Here is a 19112-nt window from a genome sequence, read left to right as displayed (position 1 = left end):
TTGCTGAACAAAGGAATTTAAGACAGCCATTCTTTTTCTGACTTACCCATAAACTATTTCTGGTGTAGGTTGGAAGGCACTGTCTCCTCTGCAGCCAATTAGTAAACACTTTCTCAAAGCCGTAACACTATACTCTTGGCAAAGGAAACTATTTAGCAAAGCTTTGGAAAAATTACAAACCAGCAGCTCTCTCCTTAATGCTCCACAATAGTAACTGTTCTTGACTTTTAAAATCAAAGTATTTTTGCAGCCTATCTTTTCAGTTGAAACAAAATTAATGCTGTATGTTTATTAAACAGCTTTTTCCCATTTACTGAAAACTGTGCCATCCTGTTTAGCATTAAAACTCCTACAATAAAATATGAAAAATTAGAAAACATCATAATTAGAAATGCTCGTCCAGACCTATTTTGATTTTCCACATAAAAAACCACTTTACAATTATACAATTCATATTCTGTTTTCCCCCTCACAACTTGCAGTGCAACGAAACTTGAATAATTGCCTCTACAATTCACTTCATCTTTGTTTCTCAGTATGTATATCCTATTTACTGTGCCTCATTCAAATCCCTTTATAGATATAATTATTCCAACCTAGGATTTTCTTTGATGATTTCTGTTGCTGCATTTGAGTTTTTCAAACATCAAACTTCACAACAATCTGTAATTAAGCCACTGCATTTTGCAAACAGAATAGAAGCCTAGACACATGAATACTGGAAACCCATTCTCATTTTTAATATTCAAATACTGGTCTCCAAGTCCTGGCTTTTCAGGGACACTGGATTTTGCAATTCTTCTGAAGTACAGCTGCTTTCTAATTACAGCTGGGAGTGTGGGCAGGATCACAAGCTCATTAGCCGAAGAAGTCGAAAAATAATGAACTTAAAAATAAGAACGCGTTATTTGTAGGGTACTTTTTGACAGATTAAAAACCAGAAGCGGTTGGCAGTTAACACTGCACTGAAATAATGTGTGTGTGGGGGGGGGGGTTGGACATTTGCACAAGTCCCGGGCAGAGTGGGGACAAAAAACTCCAGCGAAGGAACTGAGCAAGGGCACTCGGAAGGAGCCGGACAACAGAGCCTGGTGCAGGCCCAGCGCACACAGGGGTGGGTCTCAGTTTCTTCCTGTGCTTCCATTGTCCACACGCGGTGACAGCTCCACAAAAAGGGACAAATCTGTGGAACAACGTGCAGTGAAAGAAGCCCACCCAAAGCTGAAGGTTTGACCGCAGTTGTGTCACAAAGGGGATACTATAACTACACAATAATTTTCAATTTTGCAACATTATTGCTGACCGAACTAAGGTTGTTACAGTACTACAAGTGAGTACTTCTACTCCTTAACAGTGGCCTGTCATTCAATATCCAACTCAAAGGACTGAATTAATCAGTAAGCTGTTGCAATTTAAGTTATTTAATGCCAGCTTTTTTGGGGGGCATGTAATATGAAGTGAAATTCAGAACACACGCCAATTCACCAGCTCTAAGAGAATATCCTACAACCACAATGAGGAAAACAATGCGCAAAATGTTTCATCAACAATATCAAATATAAAACTATACAAAAAATTATTTGAAAAATAATATGACTTTTATTGAGACTTCTTTCAAGTCAGTAATTATAAATGTGATTTGTCAGTACCAGTAATCTAAAAAAAAAAAACAACCCACCAGAAACAATTAACTCAGTTATACAAGTATGGAACACTCAAAAAAGATAAGATTCATCATTAGTATGAAGTCACACAGTTGGCACAACAGCAGCTTAACAAGTAAAAGGCATCCAACTGTATGAGTAAGTCTGGCTGAAACATAAACCTGAGATAAGTCTTAGTAATTAAGAGAAAAATTTTCATTGTGCCTCGACCATACAGTTGTCAAATTCTAATCCCACACCCAAACATAGCCAGAAGTGTTACTAATATAAGTAAAATTGTGAAAGCATACTGGGTCAAATATGTTTAGTGTTAGATCATCCTCCTCCTTTATCTCCCTGAGAGGTATGACATAAGAAACTTGATAAGTAAACTACAAAGGACTTTTGTTTCCATATTCTATGAGAAGTTTCCAAAAATATAAAGTAAGTAGTGTCAACAAGCATCAAAAGATTATTTAAAGTTAAGAAAACTGCAAGATACGTTGAGTGATGGAAGAAAGGAGGGGCACTGGGAGGAAACCTCACCGAAACCTGGTTTGCCAGTTCATCAGCAAGAGTATTAACCATTCTTCCATAAAAGAAAATAAAGAAGAGAAAGGGAGCACACTTTCTGACTTCAGTGATCCTGCAGAGCTGTTAGAGAGACACCATTTCATTAATTTTAGGTCTTTATTTGCCAGGTATTTAAATGGCCTCCCTGCTTTCCTGTGTGCCAGTGACGGTGGGTCAGGTCCCAGCTCCTTGTCCTGCTCTTTTGCTCCAGGAGAGCAGCAGCCCAGCACAGCACTGCACACCGGGCTGCAGAGAGGAAAAGGAGCTGGATGCAGCCCTGTGTCCATGCCAGGAAAAGGAGGCAGAGCAGGCAGGCTCACGCCATCCAGCCAGCCCAGCTGTGGCTGCTCCCAGGTGAACGCTCCACACCAGCACACCTCAGTACGTCTGATTCTCCTTGTTTGTTGAAAACCAGATGCTCTGACATCCACTGCCCTGTTTTGCTAATACATGAGAAAACCTCTACCTTTGAACTTGTTCTGGGGGCAAGAACCAACTTGTGAAAATTCAGCTCAAGCTGAGTCCTTCACACAAAGCAAAGGCCAAAACAGCCAGAAGAATTCAGCTGCGCTGCCCTGACACGGCTCACTGATACCAAAAGGTTCTCATGTTAGATATCCCCTTAGTTCTTTTTTCAGAATTAGTAAATAACTCTTATCAAATCCCATTAGTCACTGACACACCATTCAGGCAGAACACGACACTATTAATAAACATCCATCAGAACCCAACTTCCACTCTGCCCCTTCTGCAGAACAGCCAAGTTCTGCACAGAATATTGCTCCAAAATAGAGCACAAATGACACACCAGATCCTATCACCCTGCCCAGTGCTGTGTAACTATCCAGATTCCCTTCAGCTACCCCCCCAACAAGCCTCGAGCCTAAACTGCACTAAAAGACGTGCCTGGAAATTCTACCCTTTTTGAAGTTCTATTGCAAAAAAATATAAATAATCAGAATGTTCTACCGGTTATTACCTTCAAAAGAGATGCCGATGTCCCAGTTTTGGAGAGTTTTGTTACTGCAGACACTGAGGAGCCGTTTTCTGGTTTGGCTTTTTCAGTTGTTTGAGTTTTATTTACTCCAGGCACTTTGGGCACTGAGCCAATACTCCTGCTTGCTTTCTTCATTCTGGGCTGTCTGTTTATGATGCATTTACAAACAAATCTACAAGCAGAAAGAAAGACATTTTAAATACAAAATACAGATGAAAAGCCATGTCCTTTTTTTTTTCTTTTATTGCTCTATAATGCTCTATTTAAGACCAGAAGTCCAGAAGAGTAGCAAAGCCTACAAATTAGAGCCAAACAGAACGCATGTGACTGACCAATGGTTTCTGCCTTTTTTTAAAAGGAATTTTTACCAAGGACTAAGCACTTCCTACAGCTCCACTCCAAATTATAATTATTTTTTTTTTAGTTCTTGTTCCACAGATGGCACTGAACCGAGGATATTTTCTAAGTGACCCATGTTGCCGAGTTCACTCGTTAGCCAGAGACAGAGGCTTATTAGGGAGCAACGATCTGTATTTCTGACTGCGGGGAGGAAAACACCGTGGGAGGATTCAGACAACAGCCTGACTACCAACAACACTGGGTCTGAGAAAAGATTACCACCAGCTCTGATAACCACGGTGCTGAGAGAGTAACAGCAGCCTCAGAGGCTATAAAAATATTAAAAAGTTTTCTGTAAAAAAAAAAAAAAAATAATCAAAAAAGTTGAAAAATTCAGATTCCATGAAACAATTTCTTATTAAAAATCACATTAATAAACACATGGAATGTTACAAAACTTAACAGGAGTCATGTGATTACAAGTGTTATCCCTGAGAAGAAACCAGAAGTAGCCCTACTGGGTTCCACAGCCGGCAGGCAGGACACTCCTGCAGCTTTGCCTTCCTTTCATGTTTTATCCAACAGCGGGAAACTGCCAGTACTGTCATTCCACCCAGGAGCACACAGAGAAGAGTCCAGAAAACAAAGCTGACTTTACCCAAACCAGGATTAGCCACAGCAGACCCAAACACTGCAGTTATCACCATTACTGCTAATTCTGGAAGACGACCTAAGAAAGAGTGGACTGGCAGAAGAACTGCCATAATTTGAAGCCCTGACTACCAGAAAGACCTGACACTCCAGGATCTTCTTCCCTCTTTGCAATTGGCAGCTGTTTTCTTCACCTCCCCTGAGTCAGAAGACACAGCATGGAAGATTAAGAGATGAAACTTCCCCTCCCCTTTCAGCCTTACAGAATCCAGGTGGAAATAAGTGATCAGGTTTATCTGAGCCCAACATCCTGCAGCTGATTAGAAGCATGAAACACATCTAGTTGTTTCCATCTCCTAAAAACAGAAGCATTTCAAAGGCATGAGAAGCAGACTGATGACTGCACGCACGAGACACCCGACACAGCACCACAGCGATCAGAAGTACTAATTCAGCCAAAAAAATTAACACATACCCTCACACACACTCCTCCCTCCCCATCACCTCAGCTGCACACAAGCATATTTCAATTCTGGCTTTGACAAAAGTCAGGAAAGCTCCAGGAGTTTTGCCTCCTCAGATCCCCAAGTGCTGATAAACAGAAGCAACAGGAAGTTTCATTTTAAGACGCTGAAAATATTTGTTTATAGCTTCCAGCTTCCCTTTAGCCCTGAAAGCCTGTGTGAACAGATAGAGAAAACTCTGTTTGCTGTTGCAGTTTCATCATCAGAATGTCAAAAATGCACCAGTCCTGCCATATGGCTCATAGTAATCAGAATGCCTTCACAGCACATTAAATAACAGGGAGATAATTTGAAATGATACACTCCTAAGAAAACCAAAACCCAAACCAGAAAAGCCCCATGAAGGCAATATGTTTGCTATACACACATAATATGAAGTGGTACAAGGTACTGCCTACTTGATTCCAGAAGCAGATGTTCATGTTTACAGGTAGGACTGTTGCCCCACTTACATTTCTTGCCCTTTTCATGTTTACAAGTCAAACCACTTTGTTGTGCTTTTGATCTTATTCAATTGAAAACTAAAACTGAGGAGACCAAAGAGGATAAAGTTTAGTAAAACTGGCCCCATTACCACTGAATGGAATTTTGATGTTCTACAGGCACAGCTAAAGTTGCCCACAGCATGCCTGAGAAATAATCAAATGCCTTTGCAGTGAAGTGAGTGCATTGGAGAAATTACCCCAAATCAAAACTACACACTTCCAATAAACCCAGTAAATCAGACCCATAGCTTTGTGGCAGCTCTCAGAGTGAGCAGATCAGTGCTCCAAGGAAGGGCAGGGGACTAGCAGTGATATGAGACAGTTGGGAAGAGCCCGGTAATCTGCACAGAGGAGTGACTGCAGCTGGCATGGAGACATCCAGCTGTGGCCACTTGCAAGAGCCATTTATCAAGCCTGCAGAGCACATCCATTGAGGCTGACGCACCTCAAAGCACGCCAGACACAGCACAGAGGATCTCTGCATGCACAGTAAACACATTTGGGATGTGCTGGTTACAGCCAGTGAGACAGTAACAGAACCCACGGGATGTCCAGCCCAAAAGAAGTGCAGGCTAACGATGGCTTTTACAGCACAAACCATTTATGCTCTTATCAAACTATCACAGGGGTCAGCAGGGACAAGACTGTGGGAACTGAAAAGTTTCTCATCCATAATGAATCTCTTAAAAACGCTTTTTCAGAAGCTTTCCTGAAAACGTGCCCCAGTTTTGGTTCAACAGCAACTGCAGAGCACAGTGATGTAAACAACTGAAACTCAATAATGTAAGCCAAGGATAATCCTCATGTTTCATCACAGCATGACTTTAAAATATCCACACATTCAACACTGAAAAACACTGGGCTTGATTTACTGAAACTCAAAGGTAGAAAACCCTTTCCCGAAATTTTAAGGATACATAGAGGACAAGCAGGGTTAGCTACCACTATTCCTGGTTTTTTTTCCAGAGAAAATAAGCTCTAGTAGCTACTTTCCTACTGAAACAAGATGTGCAATTATAGTTTAGAAACCATACAAATGGGTCACACAACTTAAAATAATGACAAGACATTAATTAGCATTACAGGTTTTAAAAGCAGCTGTTCACTAAGACTCCTAAAGTGAATTTATGACCTCTCTGTGCCAACTTTTCCCCTCCTGCCTTCTGCAGAAAGGAAAAAAAAGAGAAAACATCCATATTGTTAGATTGGAAGTGGAAAGAGCCCTATTTCACCCAGTTCCTCAAAAGGCAGGTATGGCAGATAAAGACTACTGTTGTGCTTAGGAAGACCCAGTATTAGGAATCAGCAATAATCTTGTCTCTGCCTAACAATAAATCTTAAAACAAGAAATAAAATGCTTTCTAGCCAAAGGAAGTTTTCTGAAGAATAACACAGAGCACTAACAATTCCAATGAGAACTAAAACTTTATTTCACTATTGTTGTAAAAAGAAAGTAGTGCATATAAAACTGTAGTTTATGTTTTGCCCCAGGGAGAAAGAAGGAATTACTGAAGACTTCCTTTCCCTTTACACACACTTCCTCTCACCTCAAAAAGAAGAAAAAGAAGGAAAATAAATCCAAAACAAAACAAAAATTTACAAAAAAATCAGAAGAAAATGAGCAAAGTAAAAGAAGTAGAAGAGTAAAAGAAGCTTAACTAAAAGGTTGCAGTGTCAGAGTTGTAACTGCATTAGACAGTCGAGTGACTTTTGCGGGTCCCTCATATCACACTGCTAAACAAAATACTCATCTATCAACAGCCACAAGACATTACTGGGAAACATTTGACTAATGCCAGCACAACGGCATCAACTACAAAATTAATCAGAATGGGAAAAAGCCAAAACAATCCCCAAACATCAGATAGAAAGACTGCATTCCTGAGCTCAAATGTAACTGCTCCCTCTAACCTGTATCCTTTCCCAGCCGTTTCTCTTTCCACAGCACACATAGTCCAGGGGCCGGCAGGACCTCGCTCCGGAGGGTGCTCTCCCTGCTCTGAGCAGGATGCGAAACCAGCCCTGCATTTTATACCAGCTGCAAAAAACAACTGCATAAATAGTAATTTAAAAGTGTTTTGCCCAATAGCACAGCTCTGCTTGTGACTGTAAACTGATATGATACATCCACCCAGCCAGCACGCAGAGCTTTCGGCGTTGCTCTTTACAACCCTGGGCACTGAAGTAGGGCAGGGAGGGGATGATTTCTTACTGTGATTATTTTAATCTCATCCATTATTTACTAGACTTGTTTATGCTAATATTGCTGTCACAAAAGTAAGGCTCAGTTACAAGAGTACAAAGAACAGTTTCCCATGCCCTGGAAGGCAAGAGAGGGGGTTAAACACCAAAAGCATTTTTTGCCTTTGGTTGAAAATACAAGATATCAAGAGGCATTAGGCAGTTTTACCTACCAAAAATTATGAATTGTTAAGAAAATTATCACCTTGGAATTATCTCTTTAAGAGGCCCAGAAAAATAGAAACAAGTGATCCCTTAAATCTGATGATACTGAGCACTTCTGAAAAATCAAATACCCGAATTACAGAGAAAAACAGAAATACTCACATACAGAACAATGGAGTCGTTACACTTTCACTCCCTGTTTGTACAAATTCTTCGGGTTTGATATATTCAGGCTGACAACTTTCCCCAAATAATTAGGGAATGACGTTTTTAGGTCACTAATACAGTCCCAAAAGGCAGAAAAGTGAAGAAAAGATTACAAAATACAGCCTCTTCAACCCCCTGGAAAACACAAATTCAGAAGTTCCTCGAGTCTCTGCAGACAAGACAGAATGGCCACCAAAAACTTAATATCTGGGATATGAAATGAGCCACATGGTAAGAGACAGAGTTCTCTACAGTTATAAAACTTTCAGCCTGCAAGCTGAAGCATAGTAGAGCACAACACTCTACTATGATATCTCTTGCTCAATAATTCCAAAAACATAACATATTAACCACTGGATTGCAGAAGCCCAGAGCAAACAGTGCATTTCTTTTAGTGCTGAAGATCAAGACATCAGTTTTACAGACTTAAAAGGGTACTGATGGTAGCGGGTCATTTAAGATACCAAGAACAACAGGAAAGAGCACGGAATCACAGAAGACCCTTATGAGACCAACTGGGCAATATAAACAGCAAATAAAACTAAATATAGGTAAACACAGTGCAATCTATCTCCTGGGGAAAAGCAACCTCAGCTCAAACATAAATGTGCTCTCAACATTCTCAGTATTGCTCAGCAAGACTTCAGTGTTTTGATTCACAGCTTCATTAAACTATCAGTACAGGAATTATTGCAGAAACGAACTGACAATGAACCATAAACCAGAAATATCACACTCAACAAATCAATTTTTTTGCCCATCGACCCACACTTTAATTGCCATGTGCAGTTTTGGTCTCTCAACCTCAAAAAAAAAAAAAAAAAAGTTTTCTTATAGATCTGAAAATGATATTATTGCCCCTTGCTGGACCAAAGGTATGTGTGATGGCTCCCATGAGACATCTCCCAGGGAATATGACAGAAGCTTATCAAATCTGCAATGGCATCGAGAAGGCAGACTGGGAGTGGCTGTTAATCATCCCTTCCAGTACTAAAGCTAAGGACCAACAAATGAACTCAAGAGCCAGGTTCAAAATAAAAAAAGTGAGCTGTATTTTTAATGCAGACTGAGAAAATGCTGTGGCTGCATGAAGTGCGAGGGGAGGGAGAGGCTGGACATGAACGAGGTAGAGAAATTCCCTAATGGATGCCAAATAGCTGAGCACAAAGGGCTCAGAAACCCCTCTGAGCCAAAACTAATTGCAGGGTGGGAAAGCAGTCAGGGTGGGTGGGAAGACTTTGGTTTGGGGTTTTTTCCCTAAGGCATCTGCCCACAGCTGCAGCCAGACCCAGAGCACCAGGTGGGCTGGATCTCTGTGCCAGCGTGGGCAGTGTCTGCCACAAAACACATCTCCACACAACTGTGAGCTGCAGCACAACTTACGTGCAGCACACGGGGGCTGCACCTCTGGAACAGCTGCAGGTTGTTATTTAGAGAGGAAAGGCCTGCCTTTTACTCTCTGTCTTAAAAATTCAAAAGAGCTTGTACAGTTTCCCATCACAAGTTGTGGAATTACAAAAATAGGAATTCTGCGCTGAAATCATGTTATCTACCCACTGTTTTCAAGCCACATTTGCTACTGTTACTTCTCTTTTAAACAGGAGAGAGACCAGGCCTTTTTTAAACTGGAGAGACCAGAGCTTTGGGCAAGAACTGGCCGTTATACACCTAAATTTCTCTACTCCTTCTTTGGAGAAAACTTCAGAGCTGCAACTGCTGCGAGCAATGTGTGGCCGTTGCAATACTTAACATTCCAGACAAGTGACAGGAACGCTTACAGAAGAACCCCCAAATTCACAAACTGTGCTCTAAAAGCCTTTTCATAACAAAATTAAATTATGAAGTCTTGTTTTCGAGCTCCTACTTCAAACAACTGCTTTTTCAAACCACTGCCAAGGAAAGAAAAAACAACTGTTCATCAACCAGCACAGGGAGACTGTTCCATAAGCAAGGGGAGCCCTGTCCATAACTCAGTCTCAGCACAAGCTTCTACAATGACTGCACCTTCAGAAGACTGTTCTTTTTAATCACAGTTTTGAACAATGGAGGAATAGACCAGGTGAAACTCTACCTTCCTGGTATTCATCATAAATGTGATTAAAAAATATTCTACATAGCATCAGTACCTGTAGAATGCCCATTAACTCTGGCTGCTCACACTACAGACCAGAATACCATCCACATCACTATTAAATAGGCCTGTTTCATCAGTGTTGATAACACCATCATTTTTCACTCCTTTTGTTAAATTTCACATCTGCATCCAAATTTTAAGCCATGCACTATCAGATGAGGCAATATACACCTATTTCCTGGAGAGCAATTGCACCTCTATGTCAGATTTTACGTGCTTAAACAAACGTAGCAGAAACATCAGCCTTGTCTGTAAAACCCTTAGGTTAATATTCCATTAAAACACAACCAACTCTTACACTGACACTGTAGGTTTTCTGGGGAAAAAAAGACATCTTGACACACCAAACTTCCCAGCCAAAGGACTGGCCAGCTTTAACTACAAAACCCAGCAGTCTAAAAAGGTGATAGTTGGTCAGTTAACCACGTTAACAGGAAGTGCTGTTAACTGTAATTCCAAGCATGTTCCAAGCAAGTGTCGTTACAAAAATCAATAGCTCTCCAGTTACAAAGGTGTATTTAGTGTCCTATAACCTTAAGTATTCCTCAACCAAAGTCCACTGCACACATGGCAATCCTCCTTGCACTGGCAGGGAAGTACTTTCAAAACCAGCCATGTCAATTTTAAGACCAGGGGACTTGGCAGAAGAGCACAAGCAAAGGTGTAGGACTAACACAGCAGCTTCCCTTCCCTCCATCCCAAAGGGACCTGCTCAGCACGTAACACTTCATTGCAATGCATTCTCTGGAGCACAGCTGTTCCCAGAAGTGCTGCCTAGAGGACGTCACCAGTGGTGGCCTTTTCCCTTTGGTCCATTGAAAATGCGGTCAGCTGAACTCTGGTATCAACAACTGCAGCAAAGGCTTCTGCTGCAACAAGTTCCCAGGGAGCAGAAAGGCAGGTGGCTGCCATGGTGGAGAGGGGGACAGAGAAAGGACGTGCAATGTGGTGTTTCAGGAGCCAGGCCAGCGGCTCCCAGCACATGGGTATTACAGGTAAAACCTGTAAGATTAGTGAAGAACTCTGACTGGGTCTCATGTTCATCCAAAACACTGCATCAGATCTTCAGCTCGTGCAAAATCCAAACACCCCAGATCCTGATACCAGGATGGTTACAGTGACAAATCTTACCAGCAGTTGACCAACATATGTCAATTGGAGGACTTTCTACTGCCTGGATTTCTGGAGCCAGGGGGGTGACTGGGTGCTCACTATGTCCACTCCACCACCAACCTGGTCTGGCAACATTCTTGAAGGCATTGAAACAAAAAAAAACAAAGGACAGGAGAAGCATAAAGAGATGCATCCCCTGAGGACCTTCCCAGGCCTCAGGTGCTTATAGCTCTGGGATTCCCAGCCCCAGGATGGACCACCCTGGGCTCAGCTGCACCAAGAGAACAGCATGAATGGGAATGGCCCATCCACAAGTCAGTCTTGCTAAGGCTGGGGAAGGGAAGTGCCTGCTGGGGATTGCTTAAGCCAGTCATGAAAATAATTTAATTGTACCCTGCCACCAAAAGAGGCAGTCCCAGCCCTTCCTCGGTCCTCTCCCTTCTTCCCATTCTAGAGATCACAGCTCATTTCTGATGAGTTGGTCTTTCAGTCAGATCAGGACTGATCTGACTCACTTCTAATTGCTAGATACTATGCAAAGGAAGCAGCGGGACTGGGAACTGGGAACAAGAAGGAAGTCTCATCCTTTCAGAGACAGTGAAGCCCCAAATTCGTTTGAATTCGGTTTCAGGCTATTGGACACTCAGCAACAGCCCCGCTTTGAATGAACCTCTTACCCACCACCCACCACTCCTTCCTGAGCCACACTATCCCCTGGCATGAGACACAGATGAACTCTGTTATTTTTAAGCAACCAACACATGATACCCCAGGGTGCTGAGGGGTCTGAAAACTGGATATCTATGGGTATGAATTCCGTGCTCTGACCCACCTTTCCTCAACTCCAAGACCTGTCAACAGCACGCTTATTACTTAGTTTAAAATCCACCAGCCTTGGCAGACAGAGAAGAGACAGAGCCACATGCAAATCATTCCTAAATACCCTGGTATCACCAAGGGAGGAGCTTTTACCTGCCCCAGTGTGGAAGCCCAAGGACAGACATTTGAGTCATACAGGAGAATAGTCCTTGGGACAGGCTGGAGAGATTCCCATCTGCTGACAATTTTTTTTTTCTCCCCCAGGACAAAGGGTAAGACACTGTCTGTCTTCTACAATTTTATTCCAAGCCTTCCAGAAAAGGGTGAATAACTAACCAGTTCATGGAGCTGCTGTTTCCCTGGACAGTTGGGCTGTTGGAGCAATGCTGGACTCAGCATAGGATGGAGCCTGGGAAAGCACTAAAGCCCAGTAAGGCATCCCTAACTGATGTGGCTGCTGATGTGCTGATATCCCCACGGAATACCAAGTGCCTAACTAACTCTTTAGCACCATCCATTGTGAAACACTTTTAAAGTATTTCTTTGAGGAGCTCTTACATCTCCAGGTTTCCTGGTGAGCCTTTGATGTTTGGCTGAAGTCTTGGAATAGTTTTCCCTCCACTAAAAGGTAGTCTTCCTATTAAAAAAGTCCATACTGAAGTACTTTTTTCCCTTCAGGTATCCTTTACTCACAACACTCACGTCAATTACTTATAGACTTACTGGAATTTTCTTCCCTAGACAGATACTATTTATTTTTTACAGGTATATAATCAGAAAGATTTACAGTGCTGGTTACTTTTTAGGGAGGAGCAAATTCAAACAGTCAGGATTGTTGTTTACAAAGACAGAAAGATAGTTCACTGCATAACAGATGCTACTTAAAAGGCGCACCCATTAGCAAATCTCAGTGTCATTTACCTTGCTAAATAAAAGAAACTTTAGGCTCAGTACTACTTGGCAACTCAGTAAAAAATCATAAATTTTTTTTTTTTAAATCCTATGGCTAAAGAGAGAAAATTAAACTCTAACAGATCATTCTTATAAACGTGTCCATGTCAGTTAAGACTTGTTAATACAAGGATAGCCAACATTTTAGTGATGAACAGTGAACTCTCACACAGCAAGGGAACTCTGTAGCCAAAGTTCCAAGAAGCCTCCATCTGCCAAAACCACCGTGTGCTTTTAATTAAGAACATATACAGAAATGTCTTAAGAAGAACTCAGATGGAGTGGCAAGAACGACAGCCTCTTGGTCACGCTTTCCACCCACCTCCCCAAAAGTGTATCCCACAGGAAATCATTACTCACTGCATGTACCTGTGTGGAACATGAGTCCTGCATCAGCCAAGTCACCAAAGTCAGGCAAATCTTTTTAGCATCAGAAAAATACAAATACTTTTAGGCTGATGTCATCAAGCACATCACTCCAGTACTTCAATGCTACCTTTTTTTTTCCATACTATTTAAATACTAAATGTTAAATGGTCAGTAAAAATTTGTTGGAAATCTGCTGAAATTTTGCTTTAGTGCCTTTACAACCCTTTAATATGCAACAAATCGCTAGTTCTAATTTTTTTTGGTCTTTTGGCACTGAAACCCTGCAGATTGAACCCCTTCAAAAAGTCACCTTTCAGCTAACTTCAAAATTTCTTCTTGTACACCTCTTTTCTGCAATTTGGGAAGCTACTAATTCTGCCACTGCTTTGCAACAAAGCAAAACTGAAGTATCCCAAGACATTCACGTACAAGGATGAAGATCAAAAGTCGTAGTGCCTTCACAGTCAAGTCCTCTTTCCCAAAGAAAATCATGCATGTATGTGTGAAAACTCTACTGATGAATTATTTATATGTTAAAAGATAGTACCCTATGATTACTTGCAGGCTGCACTACTGCTAAGGGCTCCAAATGGTGGCTTCTCTGATCACTTCAGTTGGAATCAGCTCAAAAGAAACAAGTAATACGTTCCTTGTGACTAGTCACGTAAGGTGACCATTAGTGCATAAAACAGCTCCTAACACCCGCTTCTCCTCCCTTTTTCAGAGTAAAGACTAAAAATAAGACTAAATGGAGTGATTTTTTTATGACAGGAAGTACAAGCATAACATTTCTTGTGCTGTTTTTCCCAATGAGCAACAGTGATTCAGTCCCATTAGCAGCATCAGACACTTCTAGAACTACATCCTAGTTGGCAAGACAGGCTCCAACGTCACAAGGTCAAGGCAAGAAAAAAAGAACTTCTGAATTTCGTCAGTGAAAGATCTCTTAAGGAGGTTCCATCACATGCCTTCACCTTCTGAGAATTTATTTTCCCTACTAACAGTAAAGCAAAAATGGCACAAGTTTGTTTGCGCTCAACATGTTACTTGTAAGTATATATTTATTCATACCTAAAGTGGTCACTGTACATCACCTCATCTGTCCTGTACAATGAAATCTTTGCAGCGTAAAAATATCTATTCCAACACGTGCTGAGACAGGAACTTCTGTAACTCCCTGGCTGCCTCCTGCACTAGTAACCAGCACAGGTCAGAGATTGTTCTCCAGCCCAGAGGCAAACCTGCACTGCTTGGGTTGTGACTATACAGCCAAAATCGCTTTCCCCTCTCCCCAACCCAAAGAGGGTTTGCCATGTCCCATGTCTTCTCATTTGCCACCTTTAAATGATGCCCAGGTATGGCTCAGGAAAATGCCAGGTGGATTAAATAGTGCCCATGATGAAAACTATGTGACTGATCACATGCCAGACCTCAGCCTAACCCCCAGGTTTTCCTTGATTTGCTGCCATGGACACGCTCTCCATTAAGGGAAACCTGAACTCAAGCCTCTCCTCAAGCCCGATGCAGAAAACACCTTTGGCAGATGCCTGGGAGGCCACAGACTGCTCTAGGAAAATCCTAGAGCTGGCAAGCTGCAAAACACAACAGAAAGTACAGTCCATGACAACTGGAAATCCCTGCACAGAGGTTTTCCCACTGTGATGTTCCACCATCATCAGATTTTAATACAACAGTCCCTCATACAACCAAAGAGAGAAGACATATCTTTACCAGCGATCACACTAAAATGCACATCAACAAACAGCCCTTCAAATTCAGCAGATAAAGTAACTGGGAAAATGTGGACTGCAGATTTTAACTAGATGCCCCTGTATTTGACAGAAGTGGAAAAATAAGTTAAAAAGGTTAGAGACATTTTGTTCCCAATTACGTACTGTATTCAATAAAGAAATAAAACAGACGTGTCTTCAGCAACAGAAAAACATCTGAAAAATCAAGTTTTCTTTTCTTACTTCACATAGTTTACCAGCCTAGAACCTGATTTTTCCATTAACTGAAACTGAAGTGGCAGTGTTACAAGAAACATGAGACTACACCCGTCTCAGTTGCCCAGTTTTAATCTCAGACTGTTTACAATGACCCTCTCTTTTCATTTTTCTTAGCAACTACCTAACAACAATCAACCAGGCTGGAGAGAGAGCAGCAACTGTAATTCTGAGCTACTGCAGCACTATACTGTAACCCACAGTGTTAAAAGCAGCCACTGGCTTTAGTTTGCCTATCTTTCAGCAGCCAAAGTCCATACCGTTAATGAAGCAGGAAGCAGCTCCAGAAGGTTTATGTTTGCTTTTGGGGAGCAGAGCTTGCACAGACTATGCCCTTCGACAGAACCTATGGCTCTTCAGAGCACTTTTCACCCAGTGGAACCACTTACATGACACATTTTCTGCTCCAAGAGAACTCCTAGCACAGACACTTTCTGCAATCACAGACGGTGAGGTGCTGCTGTAGAGAGAAGGATGCAGTTTGCTGAGCATCAGCACTGCATTGGTTTTGTCTCTGAGGACACAGAACCTCTCAGAGCAGGCTGGTGACTGATTTTGGCACAGCTATAGGAACCCGCCCTCCCTCCCCATCCCTGGTAATACGAGGTCACGAAAGCCTTGCAAGATGGAATACCGCGAGGCACAGAAAGGCAGACAGCAGGCACAAAACTCAACTTGTAGGACCTTCCAGCTACAAAAACGCAGAGAAAAAAAACGGCGCTCCAGACAAGACGAGATCAGAACCCAAACAAAGGTGCTGCTCCCAACCGCACCGAAACCCCGCTACAAAGGTGCTGAACGCCCTTCCCCTCGGGGAGCTCCCGCACGCACCCACCACCCCTCTCCCAGACACAGCAAAGAGAAACATTTCAGGCGGGATGCAAGGAGGGCTAGCGGGGCCGGCGGAGCGGTGCCCGCCCGCGGGGACACGGCCGCAAGATGGGTGACAGCGAGGACGCGCGGGGCGGGCGGGGGATGCCGCGGGCGGCCCCCGAGGCGCGGGGGGCCCCCGAGGCGGGAGTGGGGCGGTGTCACCGCCGCGGGGTGACAGCGCGGCCCCTCGGGGAGGATGGCGGGGGGGGAAAGGGCGACGATGAGGAGGAGGAGGAGCCGGGGCCCGGAGGGGCTCCCCGCGGCCGTGAGGGGCGCTGCGGCCGGAGCGCGGCACGCAGGCCCTGCCGGAGCCCGCGGGCGACCCCCCGATGGGCAGGGGTCGGGCTGTGCCCGCCGGCGCTCGGCGCTTACCGGGGCAGCCGCCGCCTCCTTCCCGCAGCTCCGGGCCCCGCTCCGGGGGCTCCGCGCGGGCCGGGCCGGCGGGCGGGGGAGGGGGGGGCGCGGAGGGGCGCGCGCGCGGCTGGGACCCCTCCGCCCGCCTCCGCCTCGGCCCCGCCCCCTGCCCGCACCGCGCACGCGCCGGCACCGCCCCCCTCCCCTCGGCGGCCCTGAGGGGAAAGGGGAGGGGGGGCGCGGCCACGGGCGGCGCGTGCGCGGGGCGGCCCCTCCCTCAGGGTGGGGCCGGGCGGGGCCGCCTCGCACCTGAACGGCGGGATAACGAAATTAGAGGGTCGATGAGGGGCGAAATGACCGCTGAGATCGTCGGGGCCCACCTGTGGCCCCACACCGCCGTGTCAGCCAGTCCATGGCACTGAGTGTGTCCAGTCTTCCCTTAAACGCCTCCAGGGACGGTGACTCCACCACCTCCCCGGGCAGCCCGTTCCATGTCTAATGGCCCTTTCTGTGAAGAAATTCCTCCTGATGTCCAACTTAAACCTCCCCTGGCGCAGCTTAAGACTATGTCCCCTCGTCCTGGTGTTACCCGGGAGCAGAGCCCGACGCTTACCCGGCTCCCCGCTCCTGTCAGGGAGCTGCAGAGCCAGAAGGTCCCCCCTGAGTCTCCTTTTCTCCAGGCTGAGCCCCCCCCAGCTCCCTCAGCCCCTCCTGCTGCTCCAGCCCCTTCCCCAGCTCCGCTGACTTCTCAAGGCGGGTGGGTCTCCTAAACCTGTGTCTTACTGTCCAGGTTTATAATTGCAGCTTTTCCTCCAAGCGAGAAGTAAACGTTTAAATGTGTGTCATGGTTTAAGTGAGGTAGCGTTAATTTTCATCACTTTGTTCAGCACAGATGCAAAACATAGCCCCACACTAGCCACTGTGAAGAAAAGCAGAACGTCGCGGTAGAGAATTGCTTTGTCTTAGGTTACAAGAACGGCGTGTGCACACAAGCTTTCAGAGCCTGAGCTCCTTTGAAACACACCAAGCTGAGCTTTGTGGCTCATCGGTGTGCAGGATGTTTGACTAGTCATGAATAACCAGCAACTGCAGCTAATAAACCCAAATTGCAGCGTGGGCGCTGTGGTGGGAGGTACAGCAGAGTTTGTATTTACAGGCATTGGCTGGGAAGAGCTATGAACACAGTAATGAGGAAAATGTGCTGATTTGACATACCCCTGTGAAAGTTTCCCCTCTGTTTAGCCCAGACTGTGGGTTAAAGCCTCTCTCCCAACAGCAGCTCAGCTGTTTTAGCAAAAGAAACATTTCACTCTAAGATTGTGTTGCAGCCTCTCCCTTGAGGTATGTTCCTTCCTAGAATTCATGGGAATAGAATTCACAGGAATATGGAATTCATAGGCTACAGATTGGCGAGGGCAAGTAAGATTTACAGTCCCCTTGTTATCTTTGGTGAAGTTTAATTATTAACAAAGTAAATCAACGTAAATGACATCTATATTTAATCAGAATTCCTTTTAAAACTGAGAGGATGTATGCTGCCAGATGTTACAACAGAGTTTGATTTACACTGTGGGAAAATTTTTCTGTTTATATGTCTTACAAAGGCTGTCATTTTATTGAGATGTCCTTCCCCATCCATTTCTATCAATTCTACCTGTTCTTACCTGGTGGGGATTCCCCTGGAAGGCTGCTGCACGGATACAGGGTACTTGTTTGACAGTAAAATGCTCCTTTATACGTAATTAATATTTCGGATGTTTATTTTCTTAGTGCCACCAATGTCATTCCACTAGATTTTCTGATCCGTGGTACCTTCAGCAAAACGTTGTTCTGTGTTTTTACCTTTAGATCACTTTTCAAGATATTTATCAGTTGAAAAACAGCATTTCAGTGGCATTACTTCTGTATTAGGGACGTGAAAAACGTCTGCACTCGTTTTGTACAATGTATTTCTCACGGTAGCCCACAAAGGATTCAGCTTTCTGTTTTCCAGCAGGAAGCAGTTGTTGTTCAGCTCAGTGAATTAGTGAACAATCTGCTAACTGACAGTGCATATGCCTCAGATCCTAGTTCTGGAACTTAAAGGTCACTGAAAAAAATGCATAAAATTTCAGCATTCTGTGCTGTAACATGTGCAAGAATGATTCAGCTGTCTGCTAGGAAAACTTTCTCGTTGTGGTTATGTTCTGGATTGCCCCAGAGGATTACAGAATCTCCATAACTGGAGGCTGCTAACAAAGAGCAGACAATGTCTCTGGAGTCGGGCAGGTACCGCTGGTGCTGATGCTGCCTCCCACTGACAGCTGTATCCCCCAGGGCCTCAGGGGACCACCTGCCCCAGGGCAGCCTGTCCAGGCTCAGGACTGCCTGGAAAAGGGAAAGACACCTGCTCAGGTGGAGCAATTTGCACAGAACATCTGTACTATACACTCATGTTCTTTCTCATCCTGCTCCAGCCTTGGGTTTTGTTCGTTCTCTCTCCTTCCAGGGCCAGAACATCCTGCAGGAGTGTCCTGGGTGATTTGCACAAGCCTGCACACCACAGTTCACCTCGAGCCCGTGGCAGTATAGCTTGCCCTGGATCTTCAAGCAGGGAAAAGCAGCCAGAAGCAGCAGCTGAGAAGCACCAGGCTGGCAGTCAGAGGAGAGCTGGACACGGTAGGAACAT

General features: G+C 44.3%; 1 protein-coding gene across 2 annotated transcripts in view; it reads right to left on the bottom strand.

Annotated features, from left to right (window-relative positions):
* SPECC1L (sperm antigen with calponin homology and coiled-coil domains 1 like) overlaps positions 1 to 16529 on the bottom strand; it is a 59912-nt gene extending 43383 nt beyond the window's left edge. The window contains exons 1-2 of one of the 2 annotated variants that reach the window (XM_027892076.1): positions 16463 to 16529; positions 3196 to 3385 (exon numbers count right to left, since the gene is read on the bottom strand). In XM_027892076.1, the coding sequence (XP_027747877.1) occupies positions 3196 to 3348 (153 nt within the window). In that variant the 5' untranslated portion in view covers positions 3349 to 3385; positions 16463 to 16529. Of the gene's footprint in view, positions 1 to 3195; positions 3386 to 15606; positions 15626 to 16462 lie in introns of those variants that run through there. The other variant, XM_027892077.1, reaches the window with a different exon arrangement.
* Between the last annotated feature and the right edge of the window lie 2583 nt (positions 16530 to 19112).

This window comes from Empidonax traillii, unplaced genomic scaffold (assembly GCF_003031625.1).
Source record: "Empidonax traillii isolate 1590-97213 ecotype Southwest subspecies unplaced genomic scaffold, ASM303162v1 scaffold338:size1951571, whole genome shotgun sequence".
Lineage (NCBI taxonomy): Eukaryota > Metazoa > Chordata > Aves > Passeriformes > Tyrannidae > Empidonax > Empidonax traillii.
This window is presented reverse-complemented; position numbering and strand designations above follow the sequence as displayed.